General features: G+C 46.0%; 1 protein-coding gene across 1 annotated transcript in view; it reads right to left on the reverse strand.

The window, feature by feature from the left end:
* Wipi1 (WD repeat domain, phosphoinositide interacting 1) overlaps positions 1 to 16,652 on the reverse strand; it is a 39,653-nt gene extending 23,001 nt beyond the window's left edge. Inside the window, exons 1-4 of the mRNA XM_050164205.1 lie at positions 16,473 to 16,652; positions 9,638 to 9,720; positions 8,290 to 8,459; positions 1,022 to 1,118 (exon numbers count right to left, since the gene is read on the reverse strand). Coding sequence (XP_050020162.1) covers positions 1,022 to 1,118; positions 8,290 to 8,459; positions 9,638 to 9,720; positions 16,473 to 16,552 — 430 coding nt within the window. The 5' untranslated portion in view covers positions 16,553 to 16,652. The remainder of the gene's footprint in view (positions 1 to 1,021; positions 1,119 to 8,289; positions 8,460 to 9,637; positions 9,721 to 16,472) is intronic.
* Between the last annotated feature and the right edge of the window lie 463 nt (positions 16,653 to 17,115).

Consider the following 17,115-nt stretch of genomic DNA (forward strand, 5'->3'; position numbering starts at 1 on the left):
CCCAAATGCACTCTCTTCAGAGAAGTGACAGCCAAGGTAGCTTTCTACGTGTTGAGCATCTCTTTCCGAATCCAGCAAGGTAGAGCTCAGGCCCTCTCCTCTGGGGGCACTGCTCAGTCAGATTCCGGCATTTCTTATGCCCTTCGTGAAAGCACGCCTTCTCGCACTGTCCACAGCCCACAGTGAGGGCGTTTCACCTCTGCTTTGGCCAGACATGGGGAGGATCTAGCAGCAAGCTCTATGCTAGTCACCTTCATGAGCCTTACCTGGTTTAGTGCCCAGCCTAGGCTGTGAAATAAATCTCATTATCCTTATTACAACAAGGAACCCCAGGCTCAAAAAGCCCCTCCCACTTGTATAATAAACTCTACACAATCGGGAAACTTACAGTAAAATGAAGTAGTCATTTAGTGACACTAAGTTAGAACACAGCTTCTTGAAAACTAAATATTAGTTTTCATTAAAATACTTTTAACTTTAAAATTTAATAGTATAAATGTTTTTTCTTCGTGTATGATGTGCACCATATAAATGTGTATGTCACCCATGTTGAGAAATGTATTTTTAAAAATCATGTAATAAAACATCTTCTTTGAAGTTCAGATGGTCTGGCTAACTAACCATGCTGACAAACCAAGTCAAAACTTGCTTCTAATTATCATACCTACTCTGCAAAGAACAGTCACAAAAACGCATTAGGGGTAAACACCTTTCAACATCGGATTCATGAAGTCTCCCACGCGTCCATCTGACATGCCCTGGCCCATTTGCTTGTATGTCTCCCAGAAGAAGGATTGCTTCTCTTGGGCTACCAGGCAGGCTGCACAGCTTCCCACAGGGACCACAGATTTCTATAATTTGAATCTATTACCATTCAAATGCATCTTCAACTCAAACACCATTCAGATCCCCCAAAGCACACCCTGGGATCAAGGTTTTCAGGCCAGGTAAAAAAGCAGTTTGGGAATAAGCATCTTCACATTGGGGAGGGGAAGGGTTCGATTCTGTGGCTGGAGCTCACCTGTTGGGTTTGAGGGGATGTCCAGGAGGGTCTTCAACAGCTTCATATCTTTAATGTTGTGGATATAGATGGATTCTTCCAGGCAGACCAGCAGCCTCTGTAATCAGACAGAACCGTCAGCCTCCCACACAGAGCCTGTGAAAAGGGACCAGTCAAGTCCTTGCTCATCGGTGAGTTCTAACTTGGTTCCCTGTCTATTGGAGGAGGAATGCTAATGAAGCCTTCTGAAGGCCGCGTTTATGAATGTAAACAGACACAGCCTCGCCCACTTGGGCAGATGCTTAAAATACAAAGTCCTGAATTTTACCTTAAAGATCTCTCTCTCTCTCTCTCTCTCTCTCTCTCTCTCTCTCTCCCTCCCTCCCTCTCTCCTTTTCCCCACCCCCTCCCTAGAACAAGGGGTTCAGGGCACTTCTGTTGTTCTGTTCCCACATTCAGTGTTGGTGATTGAGTTCTTCCTCTTACACAAATGCAGGTTTCTTTACATTCTCTGCATTGCTAAACCTTGGACTATTTTCCCTTTCTCTGTTTTGTATTCTGACCTAGGGTTTCACTAAGTTGCCAAGGTTAGCCTTGGACTCACTCTGTAGCCCAGGCAAGTATTGAACTCATGGTCCTACTGCCTCAGATGCCCAAGTAACTGGGACGACAGGGCTGAGACACCTTGCCCCACCCCACCCCAACCTCACCCCTAGCACCCTTCTCTATTTTAATTAGAGCACTCTGGCCACAGTGCTAAACCTGTATGAAAAGTAAATTCTAACAAGATCTCAAAGTTGGGATTAGTGAGATGGCTCAGTGGGAAAACGGACTCGCTCAAGTTTGTGGACTCAAATTTAATCCCTGGAACCCACATAAGGACAGAAGGAGAGAATCAACTCCACAGAGAAAGTTGTTCTCTCACCTTCACATGTTCCCTGTAGAACAAACACAACCCTATCCCTATTACACACACACATAAACTTTAAAGATAAAAAGGGGGCTGGAGAGATGGCTCATCAGTTAAGGGCACTGCTGCTCACCTGGGTTCAGTTCCCAGCACCCATGTGGCACACAACTGTCTGTAACTCTAGTTCCAGGGAATCTTATGATGCTGTCTTCTGTCCACCTTGGTCACCACATGAATGTGGTGCACATACATAAAATGTTGGTAGAACATACACAGAATAACTTTATTTTATGTGCATTGGTGTGAAAATATGAAATCTCCTGGAACTGGAGTTACAGACAGTTGTGAGCTGCCATATGGGTGCTGGGGATTGAACCTGGGTCCTCTGGAAGAGCAGCCAGTGCTCTTAGCCACTGAGTCATCTCTTCAGCCCCCCAGAAAATTTTTTTTTAAAATTTACCAAAATATGCTTTAAATATTTTTCAAAAATATTTCCACTTCTCTGTGAAAAGGTCACCTGATCGCTTTGCCTTCTGCCAGCCACACCAGGGTTTGTTTTTATCTTTTTCTATCTGAGTTTCTAACAGCCTCTGGTATCCCCTTCCGGCCCCTGACGCAGTCCTCAGGAGAGAGTGGCCCTCACAGCTCCTCCTGTAGGAACATCATCTCCTTTAGGGTCATGTGACATGGTCAGCATCATGACAGTGCAGTCAGCTCTGTGGACCACTCATTTGGACCCCACTGGGTCACCACTCATGCTGGCCAGAGGGAAACAGGAAAGCAGGAAGGGTATGGGGAAGTACTTGTCCCGAGTCACATAAGAGCTGGCTTATGTGTGTTTGCTTCCGGTACAAGCACAAGCTGGCAACTGCTGTGTCATCGGCTGCTCTATAGCTCCAGCCACACCTGCCTTCTGCTCACCCCTGCGGTTCATCTTGTAGCCCAGGCTGACTTTGAATTCTGGTTTGCCCGTGCCTACTTCCCAAGTGCTGGGGTTACAGGCATGCCTCATCAATTCTGGTTTTATGTGGTGTGGGAATTGAACCTGGGGCTTCGAGCATGCTAGGCAAACACTATCAACTAAGCTACATTCTCTGCCCACTTTGACTTTCATCTTACATTTTATAGTAGTTAATCGACTAGAGAACTAGATATCCGCCTTAAGATCTGCCTGCCTCAAAGGCTTCAATTCAACCAACCTGCAGTAGGCTAGGGGTAAGCCGATGGTTGAATAACTATAAAAGCTTCCATAGATAAAGACATCTGGCTTATGGTTGTCATCTAAGAGAATACATTTCTGTGTTAACCACAATAGAAATAATGACATTAACTGAAAATGGAACAAATCCTGCCATGTCAGGATTTGTAAGCACCTTTCCTTTCTGTATATTCAGAGGGATTTTGTGGATGGGTTACATGCGTGGTACACGTACACATGTGTGAGGGTGAACATGCAGAGCCAAGGAAGGAAGTCGGGTGCCTTTCGCCATCATTCTCCACTTTGTTCTTTTAAGGCAGGGTCTCTCACTGTATCTGCAGCTTGAACTTTTCATCTAGGCTGGAGGTCAGCTGACCCCAGCTTCCCAAAGTACTAGAGTTACAGGTGTGTGTATGTGCGCGCGCACATGTGTGTGCGCCTGTGTGCTCACGCGTGTGCGCGTGTGCATGTGTGTGTGCGCGCGCCCATCCAACCACATTTAGCTTTTTACAAGGGCTCTGTTATGTTTGTTTTGAGGCAGAGCCATATTCTTTATAGCCCAGGCTACCCTTTGATGTGCAATTTCCCTGCCTTGGCCTCCTAAATGCTAGGATTACAAGCGTGCACTAGTAGGCCCTATTCAAAAACATGGATTTTGCTTCTTTGTAACTTCTTATATAAATTTGTCATTCATCTTGTTTTTTTAAAGGAGCCACAAGTCTGAAGACTTGACACCGGCAGGATAATTACTTAGAGCAATACATGCTCACCCTATGAATGCCCTTTGCTGTTGCCCTGGGCAGGCCGCTCCTCGGGCACTGGGCGCTGTGAGACTTCCTTACAGCAGATGAATTGCCTGAGCCAAAAGTTAAGTCCAAAGTCTGGTGACTTTAAGAAAAGAAAACCTGAAACCCTTCCAGGTCTGCATCAAGTCACCTTGGAAGACAAAAAGCTAAAGGGAGGTACAGGTGTTAGCTCTGGCTTGCTGATAGCTTCAACATCCTTGTTCTCTAGAAGACGGTGGGGTGGGGTGGGGTGGGAACCTGAAGCCAGTAAGTGTTCTGTGGAGTGGAGGCTGTGCCTAAAGTCTAACAGACTCAGACCCTTAAGTAGCTCTTTCTTGCCTCCTTTGCTGGTGAGATTACCTGCGAAATCGTACCAACAAATTCCATGGGTACCACTCGAGAGCTCCGGTCGGTGATGGGCAAATCACTTTTAAAAGGTAGCTGCTATGCCCAAATCCAAAGAGTCCCCCAAAAGCCAACAAGGAGACCGAGTCCCATATGTAAAAGCAGAGCCTTTATTGTATGCAAGTTTCTCTGCGTGTCCAACATACTGGAATAAACGAGAGCTTCGAGCTCAGAGTTGGGTTTTTATAGTAGTAAAGGTGGGGGTGAGGTTTCTGAGGTTCAGGACCCCTGATTGGCTGACATTTGTCTAGGGGTGTCCTGGTGAGTGTTCGCTGGCAGGTGGTCCTATCTACAGTGGGTTGGAACATTAGGCATTTTCTTTGGATGGTCTGTTCTTGGGTGGTGCTCGGGTAATCTCAGTTTGTGGTTCTTCTTGCAACCAGGTATTGCTTCAGGGTAAACTACTGAGACTCAGGGCTCTATTAAACTTATCAGTGACCAAGTCCTACTCTGGCAGATGATAATGGTTAGAAGTAAAGAACTTCCTTTGGGTGATTTGTTCATGTTTAGCTTATCATGGCTGGCTCCTACATTTCCCCCTTCACAAGCACCGATGACAGGACCCAATCTTGGTTCCTGCTTGCCCCTGGTTTTAAGGAGGTATGGAACTATTTAAATTAATAAATCCATTAATTGACAACTCTGGACCACCCCTACCTTTGGCTAGCCTTTCAACCTGCTTGGGTCCAGATAACAACGTCCCAATGTCAGCTTGAAACAGTTGAGGAGGGCCTGGCGGTGGTGGCGCACGCCTTTAATCCCAGCACTCGGGAGGCAGAGGCAGGTGGATCTCTGTGAGTTCAAGACCAGCCTGGTCTACAAGAGCTAGTTCCAGGACAGGCTCCAAAACCACAGAGAAACCCTCTCTCGAAAAACCAAAAAAAAAAAAAAAAAAAAAAAAAAAAAAAAAAAAAAAAAAAAAAAAGAAAAGAAAAGAAAGAAACAGTTGAGGAAAGGAATATGCCGTCCCATACCCCTGCCCAAAATAGGTTAAAAGGCTGAGACAAGGGGGAAGTCCCTGGCATGGGAGACAAGATAACTACCTATAGTGCCTGTTGATATACTAAAAAAAAATAGGACCAGCATGAAATCCAGAGAATCATTGGGTCATATTTTGAAAACCTGTACTCCACAAAATTGGAAAACTTAAAAGAAGTGGATAATTTTCTGGATAAATGTCACCAAAATTAAATTAAGAACAGATAAGCAAATTAAATAGACCTATAACTGCTAAAGAAACAGGCATCAAAAGTCTCCCAACCAAAAAAAAAAAAAAAGCCTAGGTGGTTTCAGAGCAGGATTCTATAAGATTTTTAAAGAAGAACTAATACCAATACTACTCAAATTGTTTCACACAATAGATCAGAAGGAACATACCCAAACCACACAAAGACATTACTAAGAAAGAGAATTACAGACCAATTTCACTCATGAACATTGATGCAAAAATACTCAATACTGGCAAACTGAATCCAGGAACACAACAGAAAAATTTTCCACCATGATCAAGTTGGTTTCATCCTATAGATGCAGGGATGGTTCAACATATGAAAATCTGTCATTGTAATCCACCAAATGAACAGATTGAAAAAAAATAAAAACTGCATGACCATTTCATTAGATGCTGAAAAAACCTTCGACAAAATACAACATCCCTTCATGATAAAGGTCTTGGAGAGAGCAGGGATACAGGAACATACCTAAACATAATAAAGGCAATATACAGCAAGCCAACAGCCAACATCAAACTAATTGGAAAGAAACTCAAAGCGAACCTACTGAAATCAGGAACAAGACAAGGCTGTCCACTCTCTCTATATCTAGTCAAGATAGTTCTTGAGGTTCTAGCTAGAGCAATGAGATCAGGGGTGATACAAATTGGAAAAAAAAGAAGCCAAACTCCCACTATTTGGTGATGATGTGATACTTTCCATAAGCGATCCCAAAAATTCTACCAAGAAACTTCTACAATTCATAAATACTTTCAGTAATGTAGCAGGACACAAGATTAACTTGAAAAAACTCAGTAGCCCTCCTGTACACAGCTGATTGACTCAAAGCAATGAGCCAGGTGTGGTGCTCACTCTTCTAGCTCACTCACCCAGCATTTGGGGTAGTAGGGGCTCAAGCAGGAGGATCACTTTGAGTTCCACGCTAGCCTAGGCTACTGAATGAGATTATCTCAATGAAACAAAACAAAAAATTCAAAATATCTCAGAACCTTAACAAAATACTTGATCTCGTTATTTAAAAAATAATAATCATAGGGTTAGTGAGATAGATTGGCAGTTAAGAATGGTGGCAAGAATGGTGTCTTCTCTTGCAGAGGATTTTGAGTTCAGTTCCAGCAATCATGTGGAAGAAATTACAACTGTCTGTAATTTCAGTCCCAAGGGATGTACCACCCTTTCGGCCTCATCAGGCACTGTACACATGTGGTATACATACATGTAGACAAACTACTCATAGACATAAAATAAGTATTAAAATTATTAATCTGCATTTAATAGTTCAGATTCAAGGAGAAGGAGGAGGAGGAAGAGGAAGAAAAGAAGAAGAAGGAAGAGGAGGAGGAGGAGGAGGAGGAGGAGGCCACTATCCTCTAGGAATGTCACTGGTTCACTGTTCCTGAAATACTGAACCAAGCAGATAACCCTGCATATCCCAGGAAGAGTCTCTTGAATAAGTGGATACACTTATTTAACAAGTAGGCCCAAAAATTGTTCAGGAGCTCTCGCCCATCAGGTGTCACAGGAATGAACAGAATTGCCACAGTCCCTGATCTCATAGGATGTAAAATCCAGTCGCTCTAGGGAGAATATGCTAACATGCTAAATACCTCCTAAGTGCTGATGTTTTTTCTTCAAAGGCATACTGCATATTTGAGATCAGAGTACTCTTCCTTTCAGCAATAGAAACACTACAAGAATATATCCTTAAGGGTTAGCTGGAGGAGCTGTAGACCTGATAGCTCAGAGGTAGAGCTCTTGCTCAGCTGAGAGACATCCTAGGTTCAATCCCCTGCAGGGCAGGGAAGTGGTGGATATTAGTATAGCTGACCAATAGCAGAAAGTCAGATTCACCAACCTGATTTCAAAGCAGACCCAGGGAGACCACACCCTCATCTCCAGTAAGCCATTCTCAGAGGCAGGGCCACTATGCACAATAAATCTTACTGCCTCAGGCCAAGACAGGAAGATCCTCTCCTTTTAGATGTCCTAAGGCAGCTTAGATGACAGACTTGTGTTGGCGCTCCAATCTATCTGTGCTGGTGCCCAGCCTGCCTGAAGAGATGGCGAGCTTTGGCAGGCAATGGCCGATGCCGGAGAGACATCAGGCAGTATGACTAGAGAAGAGTCACATCACAGAGCCTTGAGCCCAAGCCTGCAGTTAAAAGCTCTGTTAAATGATCTACAGCATTTGATGCCGGCTTTAGAGTCATTTACTTTTTCTTTTTTTTTTTTTAAAGACAGGGTCTCATGTAGTTCACACCAGGCTCAAACTTGCTACGCTGCCAAGAAGGATGGCTTTGACCTCCCGATTCTCCTGCCTCTGCCTACTGAGCGCTGGCATCACAGGTTCCCTCCTGGGTTTATCCTGGTATCACAGGCTCACTCACACCACTTCTCTACTCTGTCTATGGGGAACTGGGGATCAAATCCAGGGCTCTGCACATGCCAGCAGGAATTCTGAGCTATACCTCATAGACATTCACCTTAAAACTGTCTACTGCATTTATTTATTTCTGTCTGTGTGTGCATGCCCATGTACTTACTACATGTATGTGGAGGTCAGAGGACAACTTATAGGAGTCAGTTTTGTCCTTCCACCATATGGGTAGTGGGGACTGAGCTCAGCTTACCAGGCTTGGTGACAAGAGCCTTTATCTGCTGAGTCATCTAGTCAGCCCAAAGACATTCACTTTTAGAGATGCTTTAGTTTTGTTCCAATTCGCAGCAGCCTAGAAACCATGCGGATTCTGCCTCCTCACCTGCCGGTTCAGCCGTATGGACAAAATGTTGCTGGAGTAGCTGTAATTACAGATCTCAGTGCCTTTCTTGAAGTGGTACACGTTCATCTGCCGAGGCTTCGTGTGACTGACCACCACCACCAGGCTGCTGGAGAAGAGGCGTTCCACAATGTACACATCGGGGATTTCATCTGCGAGGAGAGACAACAGTGAGGTCTCACAGACAGCCTCTCTGAGAAAGACTGTCTGTGACACTGGGTACCTCATGGGCTAGCTCACACATGGGCTCTCGGTCTTGGTCTTGCTACTGGGTATCCTCCATCAGTAATGCTTGTTATGCACACATGAGGACCTGAGTTCAAAGCCCTATAGCCCATATAAAGTTGGATGTGGTAGCACAGGTCTCTGATCCCAATGTTCTATATGAGAATCCCCGGCAGGCCATGGCCCAGTTTGCTCAGGACACACAATGGCAGGCAATAAAGAGACTGTCTCAAGAGGGAAGGTGAGGATGGACACACATGAATGGGCACACATCCTCTCATGCACACATTTCTACCATACGCAGAGACTAAAAATAGATAGATAAATAATGAATTAGGAGTCCCAATTATTATTTACAAAACCAGTTTCTTTCCAGAAGATGCAGAGGTGAAGTATTTGTCGCTACGGCAACAGCACAAATTATTACCCTGAAAAAAAATCACAGCCACATTTCTAACGTGGGGTTATTTTTAATACTCACTAGAAATACTTCAACATCTGTAATCTGTGCTATGCAGATATGACCGTGTTTCTACATTCAAGTGTATAAAGCATGTCCCTCCAACGGGAATGGTGTCAACAAGCTACAGAGCCAGTGTAGCGGCAAAAAGAAGCAACAAGTCCCTCTTTGGGTTGACAATGACCAAAGCTGATCACCATGAGCACAGATATATAGAAAAGCACCAACAACATGATTCCAAACAAGGGCCTTCTTCTTACAAAGAAGAAAATGTCACTTAAATTATTGCCAGATTTCAATAGGAGCTTCATTGTGGCTTTTGTGCATGAGGAGACAATGGCTTGTATTCAAATCTGAACAGCACCAACTCTTGAGGCTGATGGCTAAGACAGAAACCAGAAGCTCAAGACTGAAGTCTAGGGCTGGGGCATACCCTTGGTGGTCGGGTGCTTTAAAGAGACCAGTGGGTTTAATCCCCAGAATTCCAAAAAGAAAATTAAGAACAAAACCAAAAAGGATTGATGTCTAAGGGGAGGATGTGGTGTTCCTTCAACCAAATAGACACACATAGACAGACACACAGACAGACAGACACACAGAGACACAAACACACATGCACACACATGCCCATACACGTGTACTTACTGCTTCCATGGACTTGGTCAAGTTGCTCCACAGAACTCAAAGAAAACAGCTTGTAACCGGCCTTGGTTCCAATTGCTAGGGATCTGCAGAAGATAATGACATCACAGGGATGGCGACAGACACTGCATCCCAACCACAGCCCTGTCTGAGAACTCACAGCCCTTTCCCCAGAGGCTGCTATGACACCGGCAAACATCTTCAGAACTCAGATCCTTGATAGCCTATTCAAGGCAAAGCAGGCTTTGGCAGGTAGTCATGAGGAAAAGGGAAAAGGTCAAAGGAGACTTTTTAAGAGACCGAAATTGCCTGGGCTCTTTCACTATGCAAAATGTCAAAGCTCCCACAAGCTCTTGTTTTGTTCCTAGTTGGGCAGGCACAGGAAAAAAGGAACGCTCAATTGTACCTCCACCTCCACGATGCTTGAGGGACTGTCTTACTGTTTGGCTGGGCAGCCCTTTATTGGAGGGTGAGTCATTATCATTATGAGTATTTACGGCCTCCTCTGTGCGTGTCTGTGTGTGTGTATGTGCGCGCATGCGTGGCACGCATGCACACACATGTATATGTGCAGGTACACATATGTGGAGGCTAGAGACAAACCTCAGGGTCTTTCTCAATTTATATCCACCTATATTTTTATGATTGGAGGAGTCTCTTTCCAAACCTGACACTCCCTGATTGGACTAAGCTGGCTGTAGCAAACCCTAGGGATCCTCTTGTCTCTCCGTCCACTATGGAACGATTTGAGTCTCCATGCCTGGCTTTTGAGGTAGGTGCTCAAACTCAAACTCAGGCCCCTCGCTGTGGTATGGGAAACATTTTTACACACATGCCATGGCATGAGTGCACCCTGCCACACGCATACACACAAAATAAATTAATGAAGTGTTCAAAATAGAAAATAAATACACAACATTTTAAAAATACTTCCTTTCACCAGTATGAAAAATACTATATATACTTTAGAAACTCTATTGGAGAGCTTAATTGTTTTATTTTTAATTCAAGTTCTCTAACCTCCAGCTAGATTTGGGAACTGCTTTATGCTGTGCCCTATAAAGCTATTACCATAACCAGTAAATAAAATAAAAAAACATTTATTTGCTTCAAAGTGGGCTAAGAAAAGGTTTTTAATTTTTACACTTTGTGTCTGTGTGTTCATGTATATGTATGTTTAGGCTTGCGTGCATGTGTGTGTGTGTGTGTGTGTGTGTGTGCTGTCCACACTTCAGAGAGCTCAGTGGAGAGGCAATGCTGACTGGCAGTCGAGGGAGGAATCCTCCAGTCTCCACCTCCCCAGAGCTGGGATTACAAGCATGTCCCATCTCATCCAGCTTGTTTTATTTATTTATTGGTGTTATTATTACTATTAATATTATATCGATTCTGGGGCTCGAACCTACCTTTCACTAACTCAGCTATCATCCCTGCCCCAATTTTCCACTTTTAACCATAAATAAAGGGATGGTGTAAACCCAAGTGTGCTGGTTAGATTTTTTTTTCTCAACTTGATAACAAGCTGGGAAGAGGGAACCTTGCCCGAAAAAATGCCTCCCTATCAGACTGGTTTGTAGGTAAGTCTGTGGAATATTTTCTTGATGAATGAGTGATTTGAGAGGCTCATCCCACTGTGGGTGGGGCCATGCCTGGACAGTGGTCCCAGTTGACTAAAACAGCAAGCTGAGCAGCTCAGTATGAAGCAAACTGGTAAGCAGGCTTCTCCAGGGCTCTGCTTCCTTTCCTCTGTCTCAAGCACTGTACTGCCTGCACGTGCCTTCGTGATGGATGGTAAAGCTATGAAGTGAACCGAGCCCTTTTCCTCCCCCCACACTGCTTTTGGCTGCAGTGTTTATCACGGAGATGGAAAGTTATCTAAGATACTAGGGATCCTTGGGGGCGTGTTGGAAACAAAATGAGTGACCAGGTGGAACCCCAGCCCTCAAAAGGACCTTAAATTCAAGGCCGTCCTAGAACTGTGACAGGACTGTCTCAAACAAGGAAAAGAGAAAGCAAATTTGTTGCCTCAAGCAGGAATTTAAAAATCACCTACCCCCCCCCCCAGGTGGTGGTGGTACACACCTTAAATTCCCAGCACTCAGGAGGCAGAGGCAGGCGGCTCTCTGTGAGTTCAAGGTCAGCCTGGAACAGATTAACAAGACTAGTGAGTTCAAGGTCAGCTGTGACAAGACTGTCTCAAACAAGAAAAAGAGAAAGCAAACGTGTTGCCTCTAACTGGACCTTAAAAATCACCTCTCCCCAGGCAATGGTGGTACTTGCCTTTAACCCCAGCACTCCAGCACTCAGGGGGCAGAAGCCTGTGGATTTCTGTGAGTTCAAGGCCAGCCTGAGCAGTGGAGCTAGTGCCAGGGCAGCCAAAGATGCGCGGAGAAACCCCGTCTCACGAGAAACCCCGTCTCACAAAACAAATCACCTCTCCCTCTCCTACTTTGTTCTCAAAAACTGGAGGAGACTAAAACCTTACGGAGAACACTCTCAGGATGAGCGCTATTACCACAAGCACTTCTGCCCTAGGAATATGGAATGTTGGGGTTGAAATGAGCTTCTCGGTGGTTCAGTCCAACTTCCTCATTTAAAGCAAATACACGCCAAGCAGAGGCCCATTCTTCACGGAGAAGCATATACTAAAATAAGCAACTTAGAAGCCTGGATGCCAAGGCTCTTGTTTCGCTACCTAAAAAAAGAAAGTCACGTGATTTTAGAATTCCCTTTACTACACCAATATTTGTTCTTTCCTCGGATCCAGGAACAGCATCTCACTGTCAGCTTGTAACCAGCGAGGCACACACGAGCCCTCCGACCCGAAGAGTAGCTGTGCTTGTCCTGCGGACGACGGCTGCCTTGCTGCTGCTGCAGTACAGTCAAACTCGGGGTTTGGCACCCAGCACTGCAGACAAATGCCAGCAGTTATAAAAGTAGGCGAGGAGCATCTCTGAGCTCTAAAATATTCTGGAGTAGTTACTACCTTGGGTTTTTGTTTTGTTTTCTGATGCAGTTTTCATGTAGCCCAGGCTGGCCTTGGAAATGCGCTAGGGCCGGAGCCCAGAGCTTCGTGCTTGCTAGACGAGCATCTACTGATTTAGTGACATCCTTAGCCCTGATGGTTGCTTTTAAACTTTCTTCTTGTAAGTGTAGACACCCTTAGTTGTAAACTGAAGGTGTAAAGCTTGCACACAAGGGAAAAAAAGACACTGTAGAGTCCTAAAACAAAACTAAAAGAGATGCCTAATCCCAGCACATGGGAGAGGAGGCAGAGGCGGCAGAGGCAGGCGCTGTCCAATTGGAAGGCATTTAGGGCTATGTAAACAAAATAAAGCAGGCGTCAGCCCAAACAGCAAAAACAAAGTAACCAAAAGACTTAGCGATTTAAAGTGTCAAAGGCTGATGAGGTGGTTCAACTGTACGCCACGTGATCTGGATTTGAACCCCAGACCCAGGTGGAAGGAGAAGGTCTAACTCCACAAACGTATTCTCTCGCCTTCACTCGCGCACTATAGCTGCGCTCCCCCCACATGCACACTGTGGTCAGCGCGCTCCCCCACACGTGTGTGTGTGTGTGTGTGTGTAATGAATAAGTTCAAAATCATAATTTCCAGGCATAAGTTCTGACAACTGAGTTTCTTAATTTTGTGTTTGTAAAGGGGCCTTTTCTCTGCTACTCACGCTGCCTCTGAGGCTGTGGGCTAACGTGATCTTCCTACATCTTTCTCCTCTTGCCTCAGGAGCACCTAGGATTCCTCACAAGTCGCCACACTTGGCTCAGAAGGGTTGCATTCGTAAGAAAAGGTAACGATGATCACCGTTTTGTTCTAAATGATTGCTCGATGACCCTAAACAACTCCAAATTGAGGACTTCGGATTTATATCTTATTTTATCCATAAGTCCTTTATTTTTATTTTTGTTTTTATTGAACTATATATATTTTTTCTCCACTCCCTCCTTCTTCCCCTTTCCTCTTCTACCCTCTCCCCTTCTACTCTTTCCAGTGACCCCCATACTCCCAATTTACTCAGGAGATCTTGTCTTTTCTCCTTCCTATGTAGATCCATATATGTCTCTTAGGGTCTTCATTGTTGTCTAGTTTCTCTGGGGTTGTGGCCTGTAGGCTGGTTTTTCTTTATATGTAAAAGCCACTTATGAATGAAATCATATTATATTTGTCTTTATAGGTCTCAGTTACCTTACTCAATATGTTTTTTTCTAGATCCACCCATTTGCCTGCAAATTTCAAGATGTCATTTTTTCACTGCTGTGTAGTACTCCATTGTGTAAATGTACCACATTTTCTTTTTCTTTATCCATTCTTTAGTTCTGAGGCATCTAGGTTGTTTCCAGGTTCTGGCTATGACAAACAATGCTGCTATGAACATAGCTGAGCACATGTCCTTGTGGCATGATTGAGCATCTTTTGGGTTTATACCCAACAGTGGTATTGCTAGGTCTTGAGGTAGATTGTTTCCTAATCTTCTGAGACATCACCATACTGATTTCCAAAGTGACTGTGCCAGTTTGCACCCCTACACATTCCCCATCACTGCTTATAGAAGTGGAGTTGGAGACAAACCTGGATGACAAGCTTTAAAAGACCCCTGAGGTTTCTAGCCCAGCTCAAAGCAGTAAGTATGAGTAGCTGACAATTTAATTCTCTTTATCTACCTTCTCTAGAAAGACTAGATGTCAAGCTCAGCTCACACATAGAGAAAAAGACAGACCAATTCTCCAAATGCATCCAGCAAGGAAGATGACTTCTAAAATTCAATGTCATAACCTCCAGGCCTCCAAGCAACTGACTGTGACAAGACCTTTATTTATAGGTGAGGTAGAGCTGCCCAGCACAGCCGTCATCCAGGAAAACAGAGCTGCAGCAGGGACCTAGGAAACCAACTTTCAAAGCAGTTTTGGGAAACAGTGGTCTTATCCGACCGTTACTCTGTATTATTCATAGCTGGAGTAGACAATAACATTTGCTTTCCAGATCCACTGATATCGGGAAGTGTAATTTAGGTGTCTGATTTACTATTGTAAGTGAACCAACTCCCCCTTTCACCTAGGTTCAATTAGGAAGGAAAACGCTGCCCGGCATTACAACAGACAACACTCTTGCAAAAGTTTCTTACAAAACTTCTGAATTTTATCTATTCTAGCATGCATTTGAGTCTCCATCTCGAGAGGATCCCCCAAAGCAACTCAACAGGTTTACAACAGCTTTAAAAACAACAACAAAAAACCCATAAAAAATTCCAGGGCCTGGATGCTGTAGTTCAGTGGTAGAGTCTTTGCTAAGCGTGATCGAGATGTTGGGTCTTATGCTCCATACCCTGCACTCCGTCATACCACACACACACACACACACACACACACACACACACGAAACAGTGTTGGGCTTGTCTAGCACACACAAAGTCCTGGATTCAATCCCCAGCACTGCCTGAAGGGCTGTGTGGTGATAACAATACTTCCTATAATCTCAGCATTCCGGAGCAGGAGACGGGAGGACCACAATCTGAAACCTCTACTACTAGGGAGTTCAAGGCCATCTGGATTTTGCAGAATACCAAAAAAATGCCCAGAGTGCACCAGGCTTCATAGTTTATGAATATTATTACATGTCTATGGCTATTGGGAGATGTTGTAATATGTACTTTTTATTGTGGGTTGCGGTCAGAGGCAGCCTGAGAGTCACTCATCCAACCAAACTGTCGAGTTACTCGATTACACGATTACACACACAGATTTTTCAAACAAAGACATATTGTTCAGAGCAGAGGTTTTCAGACAGAAACACAAAGGGAATGGAAACCAGGACTGCTTATGGCCTTAATTACACCACTGAGCGTTCAATATTAGCACAGCTCAGCCACCGGCAGCCAGAGCCCAAGCCTGAAGCTGACTCCAAACAAGGAACAAGGCAGAAACTGGTACAGCCGGAAGTGGGGCACTGGGAAGTAGTCATCCCGGCCCTGGCTGTCTGATGCTTCAGGGCTCCACATTCCAAAGAGATTATTCCATATGGTCCTCAGGCTGGCTTCCATGAAAACAGGGAAGGAAACAGAAGATCTAATCCTGCATAAGCCTAGAACACAGGCGAGCAATTCCTTGTTCGTGGACCAAAGTCCAAATGGTGACCATCAAAGTGAAACATTAAAAATTCACTTAAAAGCAACAGGGTGGAGCGCCTCCTTCCGGGATGGGAAGCTGTCTGGGACTGAGAAGGGGCTCCCGAGCTTCCCGGAGGAGATTCGTGCGACTGGGTGGACGGCGAAAAAAACACAGTGAGGGAAATAAAGCAAAGCTTCCTACAGCCAAAGCGACCAGCCAAGATGCCCCGTTCCTCGGGCTGGCCTGGCCACAGGGATAGGCTGCTTCTTTGTCGGAGGCCCTGCCCAAATGCCACGTTGAGATACTCAAGGACAAATGGTAAAGTTTTCCTCATCTTCCCAACTAGCATCCTCTCCAGTCAAGTTGCACCATCCCCTCTCCCGTCGCCTTTGTTTTGGTCCCACATCTCCGTTTCGGTCACTAGGTGGCCCACGCCAGGTCCCCCACATTCAAGGCCCCCTCCACCCTACTCCTTGCTGACTTCTTCGGGTCACCCTGGCCAGCCCCTTCTGGCAGGCGCTGGCAGTGGAGGGAGGGGTCGTCTGGGTGGGTTCGACGCCCACTGCTAACCAACCCCGCTGGCGCTGGCTACCCCTCCGAGGTACCGTCCGCGCGCCGGCCCTGGCTGGCCACCAGTTGCGTTACAGGACAACACCCTTTGGTGGCGACATTCTGTCCCCCCACTTCCCCGGCCAGGGGGCTGGCGCCTTGGCTTACGTGCAGTCTTGGTTGAAAGAGAAGCAGCTGAGCGCCGCCTCCACTCGACCCGGAGGGGCATCTGCGGCTTCGGCCTCCATTGGGGGCTCGACCCGGGAAGCCGCAGCTTGGAGCGGGGGACAGCCACCTCAGCAGCCCGCCCGCGCCGGCTCCGTCGGCCGGCTTGCCGCCTGGGTCCCGCCCTGGCCTCGCCCCCAGGCAGGCCCCGCCCACTCAGAGCCCTTTAACCCCGCCCCCTCCAGACCCTTCCCCTCAGAGCTGCGGCTTCATCCTGGACCAGCCGGGCTCTGACCCCGCCCGGATCGGACTTAGCCCCGCCCCTTCGCCTAGCCCCTCCCCCTCACAGCTCGAGCCTTGCCCAAAGCCAACCAGGTCCCGGCCCGATCCACTTCCACTTAGTTCGGCCCTGCCTCTATCCCCGCCCCTTCAACAGCCAGCCCCCCCCTACTCACCCCGCCTCTTATCTCCGGAACTGAGCCACTGACAGACCAGGACAGGGTCTCCTCAGCCAGTCACGATTGGCCACCAACTCTTTGACCAATCAGTGATGTTAGTGGGCGGGACCGTTGATGACGACCCGCCCCCGATCCGTAGACACCGCTTGCTATTGGTCGAAGGTGAGTGAGGCCTAGGCGGCAGGCCA

Source organism: Alexandromys fortis, unplaced genomic scaffold, assembly GCF_014885135.2.
Source record: "Alexandromys fortis isolate MF-2015 unplaced genomic scaffold, M_Fortis_MF-2015_v1.1 scaffold_156, whole genome shotgun sequence".
Lineage (NCBI taxonomy): Eukaryota > Metazoa > Chordata > Mammalia > Rodentia > Cricetidae > Alexandromys > Alexandromys fortis.